We start from the raw sequence: 17,097 nt of genomic DNA, 5'->3' as shown, positions 1-17,097 counted from the left end.
CTGCTAATATGTTATATCTGTATATCCAATGACCTAAAAATGGTAACAAAAAATTAGTAATGGTATGTAAAACGGAGACGTGAGAATAACCAATTTTAAACAGAAATTGTTTATTCATAATCAATTCTCACGAATAATGTTGTTACGAAACGAGTCAAGTAAGTCATGTATAGTAAAGCTGCGGTAAAATCTATCCTTAAGTAATATTTGCAAGAATCACCCCAGAAACCAGATTGGAACGATTGAAAGAAATAATAACGAATATAAGTTAGTAACAAGTTAGCTGAATTAAATCGACAATTATTATTATATTTTATTATATTTAATTTAATTTGTTAAAATAATGTCCTTTAATTATTACTACGTATCACACAATACTTATATTATTGTTTAAATATTGATACAGTGATTAAATTGTATTTAAAAAAAATTTATTACTTACGTTGGAATTATTAAACCCGAGAATTTGTGCACGGGGTTTTATTTTATTTTCGTTACCAACGTGAAGATGGAGAAAAATTCTCTTCAAGGAAATTTAAAATTCAACAATTTTATTGCATTACGTACATAGAGGAGACCAGGGCAAAGTAAGGGAGGTTGAAAATATTTCTTACATTTTTTGCACATTTTCCACTTTTCCCTGGAAAATACAAAAAAAAAAAATACATATATATATATTTTGGGAAAATTCCTAGTCATTCATTCGAATGATAGTAATCCTGCACTTTCCTCAGGGTGACTTGCTTTAATTGCCCTGATCTCCCATACAAATAAATGACGAGGCGAGAACTGAGCAGTTATTTTTTTTATTGAAAAAAAAAAAAAAAATATTGTTACACAGATAAGTGTTAAATAGCTCTTATTCTTTAACGTTGAATTTTAGTAACCGAAAATCCAGCCATCACTGGACACTCTTGAAACCTCGTCTTTTACATGAACATGTCGTCATACCCTGGCGGTGGTAAATGGTCATTGTCAGGCCCCCCCCTGGGGGGTCGAGGAAGATTTACGTCCGGTGGTCCAAAGGGGTCAAAACGAGCTCCTGGCGGCACCGCACCGCTAAAATTTGAAAGAAAAAAAACGTCATGCATTTCGGTAATTCTAAATTTCGTTACTTCTTTTTTTGTGATATATTTTGATAGCACAATCAGATTGATACTATCGAAGTGTGATCTACATTTACATTCAGAAGCCATTCAAGTGTTGCGTTGACACGTGTTTTGGAAATTTTTACCCCTTTCTCTGATAAAAAATTATTTTCAGATTAAATTTCTACAAATTTCCTCAAAATTTATGACAGTTTCTTAACTTTCTTGAAAAATATTTGTTATAATCAAATAATTTCCAAGAATTTTGAAGACTCAAGCTTTATGTTGAGAATTAGGGAGTACATTTATATAAAAACCTCGAGATTTTTAATGTCTCAGAAATCCATCGCAGTTTTCTATAATACGAATTCACTTGAATATATGTAGAAACACCGGAATTCGAATATTTACGCATTTGTGATAAGAAATAAGGTTCTGAAGGAAAGTCACTTTTCTCTAGCCATTGGTCCAATTTTTACCTCTAACTCGACTTTCTTAGAAATATTCAGAGAGATGAAAACTTGAAGCTCTTCAGGTTTTTAATAGAAAATTTATACCCAACAATTCTTACGATTTTTACCTCGAACGCGACGTAGTCAACAGTATTCAAGAACTCAAAAGTTCGGAGTTTAGAGAAGGAAGTCCAAAAGCATATAAAAGCTCTTTGGAAATTTTGGATATCCCTCACTAACTTTTTAAGAAATAATACAGGATTTTCTTTAGAAGTATTGGAAAACATGGTAAATTTCTGAGAAATTAAAACATATGAAATATTAAGAATTGTTTGACCACGGGCCTCCCTCTTTTTTTGTTCTTAGTGACCAATAAGCAAGAATTGAATGACCCCTTTGAAGCGTGCAAATAAATAGTAATGGAAATTACGGGGGAAGACGGCCAGGCATTCCCAAACCTCCGGCACCTCCGGGTCCTAATGGATTTCGACCAAATGGGCCGACTGAGAAAGGGTCAAAGATCATTCCTCCGCTGCCTGGAGGCCCTGCGAATGGATCCAGATCTGATCTTCCAACTCCTCTTGGGTCAGCCTGCGGACGCCTGAAATGTTTTCGGTGATTTGATTGCAAGTAATAATGGACGAACTTCAGTTACGCTGTTCCTCAACTTTTTAAACTTTGACAGAAACTTGCGTATATTTTTCAAGCAGTGATTGCAGTATCTTTTTGAGCATTAAACATATTTCAGTTACTAAGTAATCTAACAAGGAAAGTATCAGACTTCTAGATAGTGAAATTCTGCTCAAACTTCTGATGAAGAGAAAGTTGGCAGAAAATTGCAGCAGAAAATAAGCACGCGCTCCTTGTGTTCAGTAGTTCTCACACACTAGGAACATTCTGGCTTGTAAGATTGTTAGATAGCTTTCGAATGAATTTTATAGAGGTGGACAAATGTCGACGCTTCGTATTTCTCAGCCTTATTCAGTAAAAATTATTTGTTTGAACAACAGTGATTGGATGGTTCACTCTTGAGTATGAATCGTCTGCCAGTTTGTAATTCGATTTTAAGAAGTTTTATGAGGATGAGCAAACGACGAAATTTTATACTTATTGTAATATTAACATGATCAACCATGTTGAGTGGAAATTGCAAAGCAAAGTTTTAACGTTTGTTCACCCCTCTAAAGCTCATTGAACGCTATTGAACAATCGTATAAACCAGAATGTTCCTTCAGCGCAAAAACCGCTGAGTTTCGGAAGCGTACTAATTTTCTGATGCGAATCTTTTGCCAACTTCCAGTTCATAAACTTCTGCAGTCATTTTCATAGCCAAAAATGTGGAGCCTGTGATGCATAGTTTCATCTAATAAACTTCTCTCCGCTCCAGTTAAAATTTGTTATATTTGCAGCTTGATGAATGAAATAATCCTGTTGCGTATTTATGACTTAAGTATGAAGTTTTATTGTCCTCTGATGGGGTTTCAATAATAGTATCTCATAGATTCGAGTTTGAACGGATACTGTAAATTGAGCAAAGAAAGGCCTATTGGATGAAAGCATACGTCAGGAGTTCCATAGTTTGGTCCGAACCTACGCCTTTAAATGTTTCAACAGAATCTATGATCTAGAGACCGGATGATTTACTTGTAAATGGCCTCTGTATTTTGCTGATCGAACGGTTCAATTCTATGTTACGTTTGCTTGAAATGTCTTAATTATTCAGATTCACTTTTGTGCTTTTAACTTGAGTGGTTGAAAAATGCCAAGAATAACGTGATCTAGTTTCAAAAAATTACTGACGACTAGAAGAATTTCCACAAGAAACCAAGAGATGCAACAAACTCTGTCCTAACGGTAAGTAAAATGTGTAACTCAGTCAGATTTCTTTCTGAGAATCACCTCATTTCATTCATATAACAATTGTATAGGAATGCGTAACAATTAGGCGATTAAATTCGAGATGTTATGAGGGATTTTATTTGGTGTGGTCAGTAACGGATCATCGATAACAAGGATTTGGTGTAATGAAAAATGAAAGGAATGTTCGTCCTGATCAGGATAAAGTCAGGAAAAGGCTTGGACAAGAGGTTCAAGGCTTTAAAGGTTCATTGTAGGCCAAATATCATCTGGATCTATGTCGTCAATATCATTGGAAACCTGTAAAGGTACCAAAGGTTAATTTCTATTAAACTGAAAGAGCGCCACATGAATTTCCTAGTAAGCCATGTAACGAAGGCGCAACAATGCATCAAACGATCTGTGGCCAGACCCAGAGAACCTTTGAAACCTGAACAATGAATGCTTTCTAAGGGAAGGGCTTACGGCTTACGGCTTACTAGAAAATTGACATGGAAATTACCAATTAGGAAGATCTGGGTTTGGTCTTTGTGGCGGTCCTACCCTGAGAGGATCGTAATCCGAGCGATTTGGACGGCGTGGAATATCGTGATTCACATTGCCTGTGGAGGTTTGGGTCGAGGTTTCTCTTGCGTTTCCTGTATAAACGGGGTCAACCAGGTTTGTTCTGATGGTATTGATGACGCTTTGGAAACTTGGCATCAACGTCTGCAGTGGCCCTTTCAGAGCAGACACAGTTGTGTCGATGGAAAACTGAATGTTGGACACACTGTGGTCTTCGATTCGCTGTAAGGATCAATACCGATTAGAAAGTAAAGAAGTGACCATCAATACCTAGATATAAAATTGACTCACCATCAGATTGAGGATTAAATCGGCATCTGATCTTGTGCCTAGCAAAATGTACAACTTTCCTTCCTTGACGTAACGCAAAGCATAATTAGGGTTCTGGTTCCAGCCATTAGGTAGCAATTCAGATCCTATATCGCTTGGATTCAACGTTTTCTGTAAATTATTTAAATTAACTTTGAACTTCTTTTTTCTCCCTGAATTTATAGAAGAAAAGATTAAGTAAAATAAATTTGTAAATTGTAATGAATAACAGTAAAATAATTTATCCAGATTTATAAGCTCTTCAGATGACGATTTTGTTCAATATAATTTGTTTGCCCATTATTTTCCTTTTCTATTTTTCAAACTGCATTCAGGATATTCGGCACTAACCGTATCGCCAGTGCCAATGCATCTAAATCCAGTTTTGACAAAGTACCAGTGCACCAGAGTTATCAGCACGTCATCTTTCTTATTTATCTGATTCTCCACAGATTTGTAGAGTAATTCAAAGCCAAAAATATTGCATGGATCAGCTGCCATGATTTTTTTCTTCAGGTTCCTTGCCGAAATCTGTCGAAATCGCGGAGGAATGACAACGCAATTGAATGGAAAAGTGAGTGATGACCAATGCACTGTGGTAACCGCAGTTAGCCAGTCAAGTTCCACACCGACGGAAACATTTTTCACAGTTTTCAACCAATGGCAATCCCGACGAAATAGGGAATTCAAATTTGTCCCTAGTTTTCGGCCAGTAGCTTGGAGCATAGACTACTGGAAGTGGCTTCGCATGCATCGAAAGTGTGGCGGAGTGAGAGAGAGAGAGAGGTATATACCCGCTACAACCTATCTCTCTCACTCCACACATGATTGGTCGATCCGTTTCTTCTCAGCCAATCAAATGCAGAGTGAGAGAGATGGCCTGTCCCGACTATATATCTCGCTCTATCATCACTTCAGCTTCAATCTTCGCGATATCGACGAATGAGTAGCTGCCTTCATTAGTATTTGCTTCCAGTTGAAAATATACAATGTGTGTGCGAATTTTATGACTTTGATCCATTTGATCCTGTCATCCTCTTTGGTTGTGCATGTATGGAGTATCCACAGTTCCCATTCTTTACGGAAGCCCCGTGGGGACATCTGTGATTACGCACTGTCGGTAACAAAATACAGCAAGTACAGACCGACACTTTCTGTATTCTAGCCAGAATTTGGTTGACGCTGTACGCAGGCAGTTTCAAACTTTGAAAATGGCGTCGTCGTTCGACGATGAGTCGCTGCGCGACATTAAATCTTACTCTACACATTCCGTCGAGCAATTAGAGTGGGTGCCGTTATCCCTTACGCTCGTAGAATATCCGGCAGGTAAATTTAACTAGTAATTATTGCATGTTTAATAAATGATAATGAAACGTTATCTGCATTCGTGTCCGTATTTCCACGAGGCTACTGACGGCGCTGAAAACATCTGTTCGATATTTCCTTCACTAGATGGTAGAAATAAAATTTAAAATTGAGAATCTACACTTTAATGTCTTTCCTCTATCACTTTTAAAATCTGCTAATTGAAAATTATGAAAACATAGAACGTTACGGAATCACAATTAAACGTATAAAAGTCTTATAATCATAAACACAAGAATAACGCTGTCAAAAAATGCTTGGATTTCTGTTTTTATTTCTCCTGCACCTTGTCGTCAGTGATGTTCACTTGAGTTATTTCAAATTACAGGTGATCTGATTGGGAAGTTCTTGGCATTGATAAGTTTAATGCCATTCGCTGTTATCGCAGGTTTTCTAACGCTAGTGTTATTCAGAAGAGATTTACACACTGTAAGATAAATCACACAATTGTATGATCATTCTAGGATGTCACCTTTGCAACGTAAACCAAAATTCGAAAATATCCAGTGACCGTTGGATTTGATTTTTACAGATAGCATTCCTAGGGGGTGTTGTCGTAAACGAGGTTGTCAACTTCTCTCTCAAACATGCAATCCGAGAAGCACGGCCCATTAGGCGTGAAGTTATATACACAGAGTACGGAATGCCCTCCGCTCACACTCAGTTTATGTGGTTCTTTGCTACATATGCCACAATATTCGTATTTGTTAGGTAAAGCTTTTCTAGGGTTTGATCTTATTGTTAGTCTAGTGCAGAATTGGTTGTTAGTCGTTGTTATCTTCGGTCACTTGAATCACTTTTTCATTGTACGGTGATCTATTTCAAAGCTTCATTCAACTTAAAAACGTTTCCTAGGACATAAAGAATATTGAAATTTTCAACCAATTTCTGTCAACTGTGTTTGTGTGGTTGAGATTAATGATATTTTTTTAATTCTTCGACGTCACAGATTACATCATAATAACAACAGCACAGTATCAGAGAGATTTTGGCGGATAACTATAATCGCCAGCTGTGTAGGAGTTGCAACCCTTGTAGCTTTTAGCCGCATTTATTTGCAGTACCATTCTATTGCGCAAGTTCTTTGCGGCGTGATTGTAGGAATCTTTGTCGGCAGCATCTGGTTCCTAGTTACTCATCTAGTCCTCACACCATTTTTTCCAATTATTGTATCGTGGTAAGTTTCATTATCAATTTATTAATATTAGTATTTAAATAACATTATTATTATTATTCATATCATTGTTGCTACATTGATAATTACTTTTGTTTCCACGGAGGAATAATTGGATGCAAAGCTGAAATAAACATTTCAAAAGGACTGTTTTTAAAATTACCGAAATTTTCTTCCCAGATTTTTTAGCCACCTATTACATATTATAGATAAAACTAGACAATTGTGTAAATTTGATTAAATGATTTATGGGCACTATTGAATTATATAATTTTATTTTCATTTTTTTTAAAAAATGCAAATAATTTCTTTGAATACATTCTATTTCTATAGACTCAAGATAGTTAGATACAGTTAAGTGTAAAAAATACTATTTGTGCTTATTACAGGCGAATATCAGAGTATCTATTGCTACGCGATACAACGTTGATTCCAAACGTACTATGGTTCGAATATACAAATGCACGAGCCGAAGCGAGAGCTAGATCACGTAAGTTGGTGTCCATGAAGTCTCAGTGACGACTGATGATCGGCCAGTGGGCTGACAACAAATAAAATAAATCAAATTTTACATTTTGCTAGCCTACGAATCATTTGAATTCCCCGTAAGACTTAAGATTTACATCATGAGACTTGACATCCAAGAATTAGATGTAAATCTCAAATTCGAAGCGGGAATTATTTCGTTGGATTGTATTCGAAATCTAAATTTGTATAAAATACGTTTCGAATTAAACTGTAAAGAAAACGAAAAACAAAATAAAATTTAAACAACAAAACAATACTGATGCTCGTATAAGAGCAGACAAGATGTACGCAAAAAAGCGACAAAGATTTGCAATTACAATTCAGTAATAATAAACAATAACGATAAAACTTGATAATAGTGTAACAAGTGACAATTAGTCAAGGGCCTTAAACGGGTAAATTGAATGAAGTCGATAATTAATAGATGTTCCGTTTGTTTTCGCATTACTCTGACACTGTTACGTGGCATGAAGGCTGATTGTAGTAGGATTATACTGTATACATATAGGTATATACAAATTTTTTACTCACGAAACGACTCAAACGTAACAAGACAAAGAATTTTATCCAAGTTTTATTAAAACAATACCGTCTTGTCGGTTTTCGAATGGGCGTATACCAAAGTGCAGAGTAATAGTTGACCTTTATGAACTGTGTACCCTATGAAGCTATATCGTATATAAGAATGAAATAACGAATGACTGAAATCACTGAATTTCGCGTGATTGCAAGTTTTCGATTTTTCCTTCAAATGAGTAAATCTAGCTAAAAAGAATATATTACATACGTATGTGTAGTAATAATGGTATTCATAATTGACTAAATTATTAAATAAAATTTTCATTTTATACAATATGATGCATATTTTTCTATCTAGAAACTAGTGTTGTTGGTTTTTCAATTATTTTATTAAAATTTGAATTTTATTTCTTTAGATATTAAAAATATAAGACGTATTACATACTATATAATATACGATATTTATAATGAAGATTCGAAATATCTGTACTGAATGATAACAGCAATAGTAAAATTAATGAGTAGGCATGCTTTGAAAGGCAGCAGTTATTACTTAATTACTATACCCCAGTACGGGTTCTACCAAATTGACACTCGATTGTATCCACATACATGTAAGGTATAAATCGGTTACTCGCAACTATTTAAGTACTGTAAAAACTACAACAGATTTTTACCGATTTTGGGCCTTTCAATATAAAGAAAAGAAAGAAAAAGACGAAAAATTCTTCAACTATTTGTTGTTGATTATGTTCTAGTGATATAGTAAATGGTAAATGGGTAGTGTAAATAATATAAGTAAATTGTAATAAAAGCGCACAATTCTATAGACTTAAGGTCATTGAATTAAGATATTGTCGACGGATTTACTGTTTGGAATGATTATACAGTATACAATGGAAAAAATACACGATTATCGCGGAAAAAAATTCAAATTATTTAGATGTAACAACTTGAAATGAGAAACAAAAAACCGAGAAAAAAAAACAATCATGAAATAGCAGTAGCGTTCTTACATTTTTTTAGTTTGGATACCTTATCGCATGACCGTGAGCTTTACAGGTGAGAGAAATTTTCAATAAATATACCCTTTTCTGATATACCTTATAATCTTCATTTTTTCTGATTACCTTTTAGTCACGTGAAAGAAGCAAGAAATAAAATAAGAGTGTTGTTTGAAAATATCATATACCTACAACTTCACAAAATACCTCCCTACTTGCACGGTTACTTTTGAAGTGTTTGTCCTGTGACTAGGAACTATGCGGAATTGTCTTTTGCAAAATTACGTCGATATAAGTATGGATAAATTAATTACCGCGGTTTTAAATATCTGCCGTAACTCCGTGAAAATAATCCAAAGGTCTTCGCCAAACTTTTTTCCAGATTTTGAAGATAAAAATCGTCTCGTCACAATCTATTCGCCGCAGTTTTTTTACTCCTTGATTCTATCCACAGGGATACAAAAAATAGGTATAACCCGATCAACTACTGCGAAAATATGGCGAAATGTTTCTGTTCTGTGGATTTTATAACGTTTGAAGCGTTGATCGCAGCGACTGGAGATCCCCAGACAGCACAAAATTCAAAATGCGCCAATTTCTAACGTCTATAACGCCCCAAGAACATCTTTTAGGCATGAAGATATCTTTTGGGTATAAAGCGTTAGAAATTCAAGATTTGTGCTGTCTGGGGAATACGCACAATCGTTTTCTCTGTCAAGGGTACCTCTATATAGCGTCTAATTGTAAGTAAAATCATTCTAGCATTCTTCCAAAGCTGTCAGCCATTTTATTCTGAGATTTTTTGCGCTGATAAGCTTAATTTATACTTAAAATCACTGAGACGTGTCTTAAATTAACCCTGCAGTATTGACTAGGGTTCTTTTCTTGTCTTATCAGTACCAGCCGTATTTACTTTACAGTTTTATTTGAGAGAAAGCCGCTCATGCGGTACTTCGGAACTTCGGGTAAAGTCGGTTGCGACAATCGGACTCATGGCCAGAGTAGAAGTACACTTTTCGTCATTCACCAGTCATTCTTGAGTCATTCTCGCTTGAGCTCTGTTTGCACAACGACGTGTCAGCCCACAGCCGGGCGCTCGAGAATTATTTTACTCTGCATTTACATTGCCGTCGGATACATCGGAAACCCGATATATCGGCTTGCCCTATGATATGAACTTTGTATATAGTTGATGCATGATGCCAGACTAATTTGGGCACTTTTCAAGGACAATTTTAACTCTTGAATCCCGACCTTTTAAAGGTTAAAGAACGAAAAGTTAGTGTATGCGTCGTTAATGAAATTCAAGACAGGATTTTGATATCGCATAATATCTTTCTAATAAAGAGAATAAATAATGACTTATTTGATAAAATTGTCATTCTTTACGATAAAGATTACCGTTACCAGCCATCCCGGATTTAAGCTAAGTGTCCTGGATTTTTTCCCGGCTTATGTGCGAGATCGTATCAATTTTTTTTTGTCCACATAGAAGTATTCATTATGTTATACATTAGTCGATAAAACCCGACCCAACGCGTCTGCTATACCTAGAGTCTGAAGATATTTTCAAGAAAATCCCGTAGTTTGGAAAAGTATAAATTCGCGCCGGAAACTAAGTAGGAATGTCGTAACTAATACGTACTGTAATTCATGCATCCGACTGATTAATGTTATCTATCATTGTAGCGTGATTTCATTGTATTAAACAAAGAAATAAAAGAACTAAATGATTGTGTGCATGCATTATTTCAGCGACGACCGGGGGCGGGGGGGGGGGGGGGGGAGCAGGAGCGATATGCCGCATTGCATTTGTCTACATCTGGTAGGGTGGGGGTCAAAGCTTGGAAGGGTCAATATTGCAAATGACCAATATACCAAAGTTTCAAACATGCGAAAATGAAATAACGAAAGTTGAAATCTTGATTTTCGAAAGTGTCACTGATTAGAATGACTACTAATCAGTAACACTCAAAAGAATAAAAATTTCGAACAATTCAACTTTCGTTAGTTTATTGTCGCATGTTTGAAATTTCCATATATCGGCCATTTGTAATATTGACCCTTCCAAATTTTAACCCCCACCCATGTGGTAGCATTAATGAAGAGTCAACACGAGTTCAAAATTAAAGTATGATTACTTCCATTAAACAAGATATTATTTTATCAAAACATTCTTTTTACAAACATTTATGCATTGCATTTTGCAGGAACTTTTCGTTTCCATGAAAATTACTCGCCTAAGGTCCCAACTGCAGCAAGATAAATAGAAGCAACTGCATGTAGTCCGTAAATGACTGTATGTATGTACAAGCTATCATATTACATTAAAATCCATGTCTATTGTTGAAATGTCCCCGCATGAAATGTTACAATCACATAGGGTCTATCCTTAAAATTAAGATATGGTGATCTGTAAATTTATCATACAACTATTTACTTTAAACTCAGTATCAATTCTTAGCGGCTGGTTTGATGAGAATGTTGATTTTAACTAATCCACCGGTATCGCTCTCCTCCCGGGAAATCAGCTGGTCACAAGCAACTTCAATCTGCCGAGTCTCGTAGTTTTCTTTTATAAACGGTAACATTTTCTTCAGGGCTTTCAAATCTTTGGAATCGCTGCTCATCTCGATCAAGACCCCATATCGCATCTCGGAATCGGTCGTCCCTCGCGGATTGGACCGAGAACTCAGACGGGTTACCGACAAGCGTAACTTTCCTTGGAACAAAACTATCTTCACCACGTATAGACGTCCGTAGCACGAAAGGCAGACCTGCAATTTGTCAAACCAACAAATTAATACGCAATATCGTACATTTCTAAAAAAAATGTATAAATGTCGCCACAACAGTAGAATCCCGAAATCTATCCACGCAGATCTGGCATTGGGATTCAATATGTATTGCCATAACTCAGCAATCTGGCACCGAAGTAATAGCTGATCGTTTCCGATCAATTTCCTAAATATTTCCGCACCGAAAATTCTGTACAAACTATTGTGCTTCTGTTCTGTTTCTTTGAGTTGATTGTCGGTAAAAAAGAGGACAGGAATCTACTTTTGAAAATTATTATGGCTATTTCCTACTCTTATATTTCTTCGATCTCATTTTATCTTTTCCTTATATATATTTTATTTTTATTTTCTTATTATATGTTATTATAAATAAAATTTCTTTACTCGGAAGAACGTGTATAATGTATATAATAAATAGAGGTATATTAAAATGAAACTGATATTGAAATTGTAAACCATAAACCACCAAGTCCGATTTGTGGCTAGCTGTGAAAGCTGTGATCTCTAACAATATTCGTCGTGGTTAATGATCAGAAAGTGGGAATTACGTCTAACTTAAATCGTGGTTTCTGGAAATCTTGGAAACTGAGATACAACTCAACCCACATCGATTCTTGTTCGTCAATAATCTCTGCAGGATATCCAACCCAGATAGACCTGATACTTTTTTCCTGATTTTACAATTGTACTTCAGTCCGTGATTTAAGAAAAATATCGTGGATCATTTTCAGGGTGATTGATGAAGGACAATAGCAAAACTAAAATAGTACATTCTGCAATTGTGTGACTAATTGATCGATGTATTATTTTTTCAATTACCGTGTACTGTCTGCCATCCTGGGCGTAGGCTTTTCCTCTGAAGCCAGAAATTTCCACAGCGATTCCGTTGTCGATCAGAGGCCACAGTTCGTGTACCTTTTGTAGGTGACCCTCGATTTGCGCCGATTCTCCATGCCATCTGCAAATATGACGACCGACTGGGCAGGGAAATGTCGCGTGACCACAAGCCGTCTCGTGTTCTTTCCGTTTGTCACCATCCACCAAATCCACGCACCCCCATCTGTTCAGAAATCGTAAGAAACTGTTTTTAAATACAAGTCGGTTTCCATGAAAAAGGAAAACAATTTGAACGAATCCTAAACGAAGCTGCACACGATAATTAATTGTTGAACCATTAAAATATTATTAAGAATTTTCTCGAGGTTGAAAATTTTTTGTTATTAGTGACACAATTTTTTTTTGGCATGCACAGTATTTTTTTCAATACTGTCTTTCTCCTACGCCATTTTGAACTGAAAACGAAAACCTTTGGTGAGCGGTAAAATTGATTTCTCGTCAATTATGACGCGGAGCCTGCTTGTTTTGGCTTTAGAATAAATTTATTTGCAAATATGAGCATCTAATCCCGATGGAAATGACGTCGTTGGAATACCACAATGTATAAATACGAAATGTATACAAGGTAAAAGCAGTAGGTTTATCCTCACGATAAACAGAGTTTTATTAAACAGAAAAAATTCCGTTACATCTGATGAATACCGAAAAAAATTGTAGATGATGTCAGTAGTGAATTCTCTGAACTAGATTCATTGAGATTCATGACGCAATCCACAAGAAAGAGTCAGGTGGTCGAATAGTAGTCGTAAATGCATTCAGTACATCGTACATGGGTATAATGTGAACAAGGTGACTCGCTTTTTCTCGGAAGTCTTTTAATCGTTGTGATAGAACTACGTCATGGTTGATCGCAGTTACATAGGCGCGTGTGATCGGCTGATTTTACTTGATTATTCACGATTTTTTTCGTAAATGAATTTTCGACAAATCGTCTGATAATCAGGTAAACTTTTTCTATAGATTTCCAGTTCGTTACAAAATCTAAAAAAAAAACACGGTCAACTGTCAGCCTGATTGCATCAGTTTTATCTTTTTCCACCAGATCACGCATTGCAAAGTGACAATCCCAATATACATTCAGAAGAGGTTCTTTCAATAAAATCTGACGCTCAATCATCAGAGTTTTATTTTTGAACCCTGGTATTATGTTTTTTTTCGCAAGATTATTCGGGTAATGTTATGTAATCATAATTTACCTGGAATTCTTGCAAGGAAGAGCAAGTCGATCGAGTAATCTATCCAGAGCAGGGTTGGGCTGTGGCTTTACCAAAGATCGACAGAAAGCGCAGTTTTCCAAACGGGAAGCGCACTGCCGACACGTAAGGTTAGCACAGATTGGACATGAATGTACCTTCTGGCCTTGGAGAGGTTCTAGACAAACACCACACTCTGTCAGGAAAGGTAGCACCGTGCAGTTTGTGCACGTGCATCTCGTCAAGGAATGCTCCTCATCTTCGGGCTCAGATTCTGTAACATGAATCGCGAAATTAGAATGGCGTCGAATGAACAGCTGATCGTTCGCTTGGGAAACAATAACGATTATCAAGCTGCAGAAAATTCTACGTAAGCTGTTATGCTTATTTTTTATACTGTGTTGAATTTGCTGGCGGTGAAGGGGAGGAGAGAAGACTACTTTTAAAGTTGAATACGAAAGCTTTTGAGCTGACATAGCAAAAATTATTTTGCTCCGAATACACTCAGAAGATGAATTTCTGACAGTTTCTCAGCTTATCTGAAAAATCTCGGACAAATTCTAGTAATTTCTAAGAATTTTGTAGACATTCCTCAACTTTATTTTTATGATTCTAGATCGATTGAAAATATTCTCTTACGGATACGTCCGGATTTTTTCAACTCGACGAAATTTCGGAAGATGAAACGAAACTATAATAAATTGAAAGATCTGTTCACAGATGATCATGCAGAGCGAACTGAGTCACTTGAAAGTGTATTCTTGCTAGTCGAAGATGACGAATCATCTGGAGTCAGCGTATGTACCGTATCACTAACACATCGATAACACGATGACAAAACTAAACGTTGATTATTTCCCATCGATATCCAGCAAAAACAGGTACATTTTGTTATTTCATTTCATATAAATTTATAAATAGCATAATCGAAGGTATTTCGAATGATACATCAAAATGTGATTTACGTGCAGCTACGTCATAAATATCAACACGGTTATTTTTATTAACACATAATTTTGCGTGAATTAATAGCATTACTTCAGAAACTCCAGATTATGTAATATTTATTTATTTATACATATACCTATGTATGGGATAGCCGCGGACGGATATTAAGTGATCGCCTTATAAGGACGTCATTTTTCCTGAGGACTTTCCACAGTGTATTTGTTTCTCGGAATTCGCAATTTCTCTCACGCGTGATACCTTTCATGGTAGAAAAAGTTTCCGTTTTACAAATATGCCTGCATACTATCGCATAACAATTGTAATGATAAACGAACTACTTCGCCACACTAAAATGTGACTCGAAAGCTGCATTTTAAGCTATCGTTAACTTCATTATCATCCCTTGTGTTATTGTTTTTATCACTATCAATATCGCCTCATTACTAGCAGCCGCCACGTTTACTAGCAATTCTATATCTTTATTTTTGTTCTTTGACAAAATATTAATTTTCTCAATTAGCACCATATTCTCTTTTGCAATAATATAACCGTTAAATGAATGATTTTTTTTTTTTGCTACATGAAGTATTTTGAAAGAAGAATATCTATCTACATACTATTATTTCTGAAGAATAAGAAATCCTTAACAACTTTCCAAGCTAAAAATACATATTTGCAATATTTTACCATTCAAGGAAAAATAAATCTTTACGGTAATTCTAACGTCAAAACACGCCTCAATATTTTATGAGGAAATAACAGTCGTTGCGATAATTTTCAAACAAAATGGATGCTCAAGATAAATAGTTAAGTAAAAAAAGCAGTTCTTTTCAGCAATTTTCAAAGAGTAAGAAGTCTTTGCGGAAATTTTTCAGGTCGAAAACACTACCTTACAATAACTTCAAAGGAAAAAGAAGTCTTGACGACAATTTTTCGAGCTAGAAAGATGGTTACAATATTTTTCAAAAAAAGGTTCGCTATATGTAATAAATTTTAAACCGTTAAATGTCTTCACTGTAGATGTTCAAGTTGAAAATACGCAAAGATTTCAAGATAAACACGACAGCGATAATCACCCCACAGCAATATAGAAAGTCAAGATATTTGATAATCACCTTCACAAGCTGGGTTCCTGTAGCAATACTGCAAAAGACTTTTTCGCACAGCATGAGCCGATGATCGTCGAATCAATTCGCGACTCATTGGTCGCGGGAGCTCGTGTTGATCGCAGCCCCTTTTTCTATGGATGATCGTAATATTTGTATTTTTCGTCGCCGTTGTTGCGAGAACCTGTAGGTTCCATGGCTGTTGGTTTTTTTGCGACTGTTGATTCTTGCGCAACTGCGGTTGATCAATTGCCGATGTTGATGATTCGGGTTCTTGTCCGAGTAGCCGTTGACTCTGGTTTAAATTATTCATTTATCAAGTTCTATTTTTAAAATCTAACGATCCATAGAAGCTGAACATATTATGCATAAAAGCGTTGTAGAATTTCAGATTCCTGAATATTTGGATAATTTTTACATTTACTCACCCAATGTTTAAGTTTGTAAAACATCTTGCACCACCAAAGTTCAATGCATTAGTATTTCATTGATTGAAATCACACATGAATATCTATTTCACAATTTTGATGGAATTTTTTTATAATTAACAAGTATAGAAAGTTTACAATTATTATATTGTCGGTCATTCAACTGTGTACATGGGTGTGTATTATGTATGCCAAAATTCTTGTAAAAAATACATTGGAAACAGGATAAAGTAATTCAACGACTTCGAGAGACCAGCGCGAACTGAGGGACAAATGCGGATACTACGAGCTTTATGTAGTTTGGCTCCCGGAATGTGAGTCACGTCGTCTCCTGAGCCCTGAGACTATAGCCAACATCAACGTCAACATGAGAAACCGCTGACAATGAACGGGCTCGATTTTGGTGATTTTGAATATTAAACCTATTAATTATGTACTTGTGTAATAATTGTGTGCAAATATATATATATATATATATATATATATATATATATATATATATATATATATATATATATATATATATATATTTTTTTTTTACGTTTTCTCTTGCATTAAAATGTGTATTATTATAGGAATTATCACAAGATAACATAAGTACGTATAGAACATCCCGAAAGATGCGTGTTTGTTCACATGAAAAAATAAAGCATTCTACGTGATCAGATCCATTTTGTTTTTCTCGCATTGGGAGTGAGATAAAACCTCAAATAAAACACTTTCATATACGGATATGGTCGAAGTAAGAATGTTCCTTAACGACGACATTTTCAAGTCACCAGATTCTTCGTTTTCAGACGATGTAGGATTTTCCTGTCTGGTAATTTGATAAAAACACGATGAGCTTTCAGGTTATTGTGCGATATT

The 17,097-nt window shown here is 35.6% G+C and overlaps 4 protein-coding genes across 6 annotated transcripts in view; 2 read left to right on the top strand and 2 right to left on the bottom strand.

Annotated features, from left to right (window-relative positions):
* LOC124404545 (PRL-1 phosphatase) overlaps positions 1-832 on the top strand; it is a 28,593-nt gene extending 27,761 nt beyond the window's left edge. The window contains exon 8 of the transcript XR_006929014.1: positions 802-832. The gene's annotated coding sequence lies outside the window, so the exon portion shown is untranslated. The remainder of the gene's footprint in view (positions 1-801) is intronic.
* On the bottom strand, positions 821-4,876 carry LOC124404539 (proteasome inhibitor PI31 subunit). 3 transcript variants are annotated; one of them, XM_046878758.1, is made up of 5 exons: positions 4,622-4,867; positions 4,253-4,402; positions 3,900-4,183; positions 1,971-2,141; positions 821-1,059 (listed from the first exon to the last, which is right to left on the bottom strand). In XM_046878758.1, the coding sequence occupies exons 1-5, from the start codon at positions 4,769-4,771 to the stop codon at positions 930-932; spliced, it is 885 nt and encodes a 294-aa protein (XP_046734714.1). In that variant the 5' UTR covers positions 4,772-4,867; the 3' UTR covers positions 821-929. The 3 variants fall into 3 exon arrangements, with proteins under 3 accessions (XP_046734714.1, XP_046734716.1, XP_046734715.1); XM_046878759.1 differs by having other exon boundaries at positions 931-1,059; positions 1,934-2,141; positions 4,622-4,871; XM_046878760.1 differs by lacking the exon at positions 1,971-2,141 and having other exon boundaries at positions 4,622-4,876.
* A 395-nt stretch (positions 4,877-5,271) lies between these two features.
* Positions 5,272-8,750, top strand: LOC124404540 (dolichyldiphosphatase 1-like). Its single transcript, XM_046878761.1, has 5 exons — positions 5,272-5,596; positions 5,964-6,064; positions 6,168-6,346; positions 6,585-6,812; positions 7,199-8,750. The coding sequence occupies exons 1-5, from the start codon at positions 5,482-5,484 to the stop codon at positions 7,326-7,328; spliced, it is 753 nt and encodes a 250-aa protein (XP_046734717.1). The 5' UTR covers positions 5,272-5,481; the 3' UTR covers positions 7,329-8,750.
* On the bottom strand, positions 7,198-16,573 carry LOC124404536. The gene is made up of 6 exons (XM_046878749.1): positions 16,231-16,573; positions 15,812-16,097; positions 13,752-14,022; positions 12,478-12,718; positions 11,310-11,637; positions 7,198-7,350 (listed from the first exon to the last, which is right to left on the bottom strand). Exons 1-5 carry the CDS (start codon positions 16,252-16,254, stop codon positions 11,314-11,316), a joined length of 1,146 nt encoding a protein of 381 aa, XP_046734705.1. The 5' UTR covers positions 16,255-16,573; the 3' UTR covers positions 7,198-7,350; positions 11,310-11,313.
* Positions 16,574-17,097: the final 524 nt, after the last annotated feature.

Source organism: Diprion similis, chromosome 3 (assembly GCF_021155765.1).
Source record: "Diprion similis isolate iyDipSimi1 chromosome 3, iyDipSimi1.1, whole genome shotgun sequence".
Classification (NCBI taxonomy): domain Eukaryota; kingdom Metazoa; phylum Arthropoda; class Insecta; order Hymenoptera; family Diprionidae; genus Diprion; species Diprion similis.
This window is presented reverse-complemented; position numbering and strand designations above follow the sequence as displayed.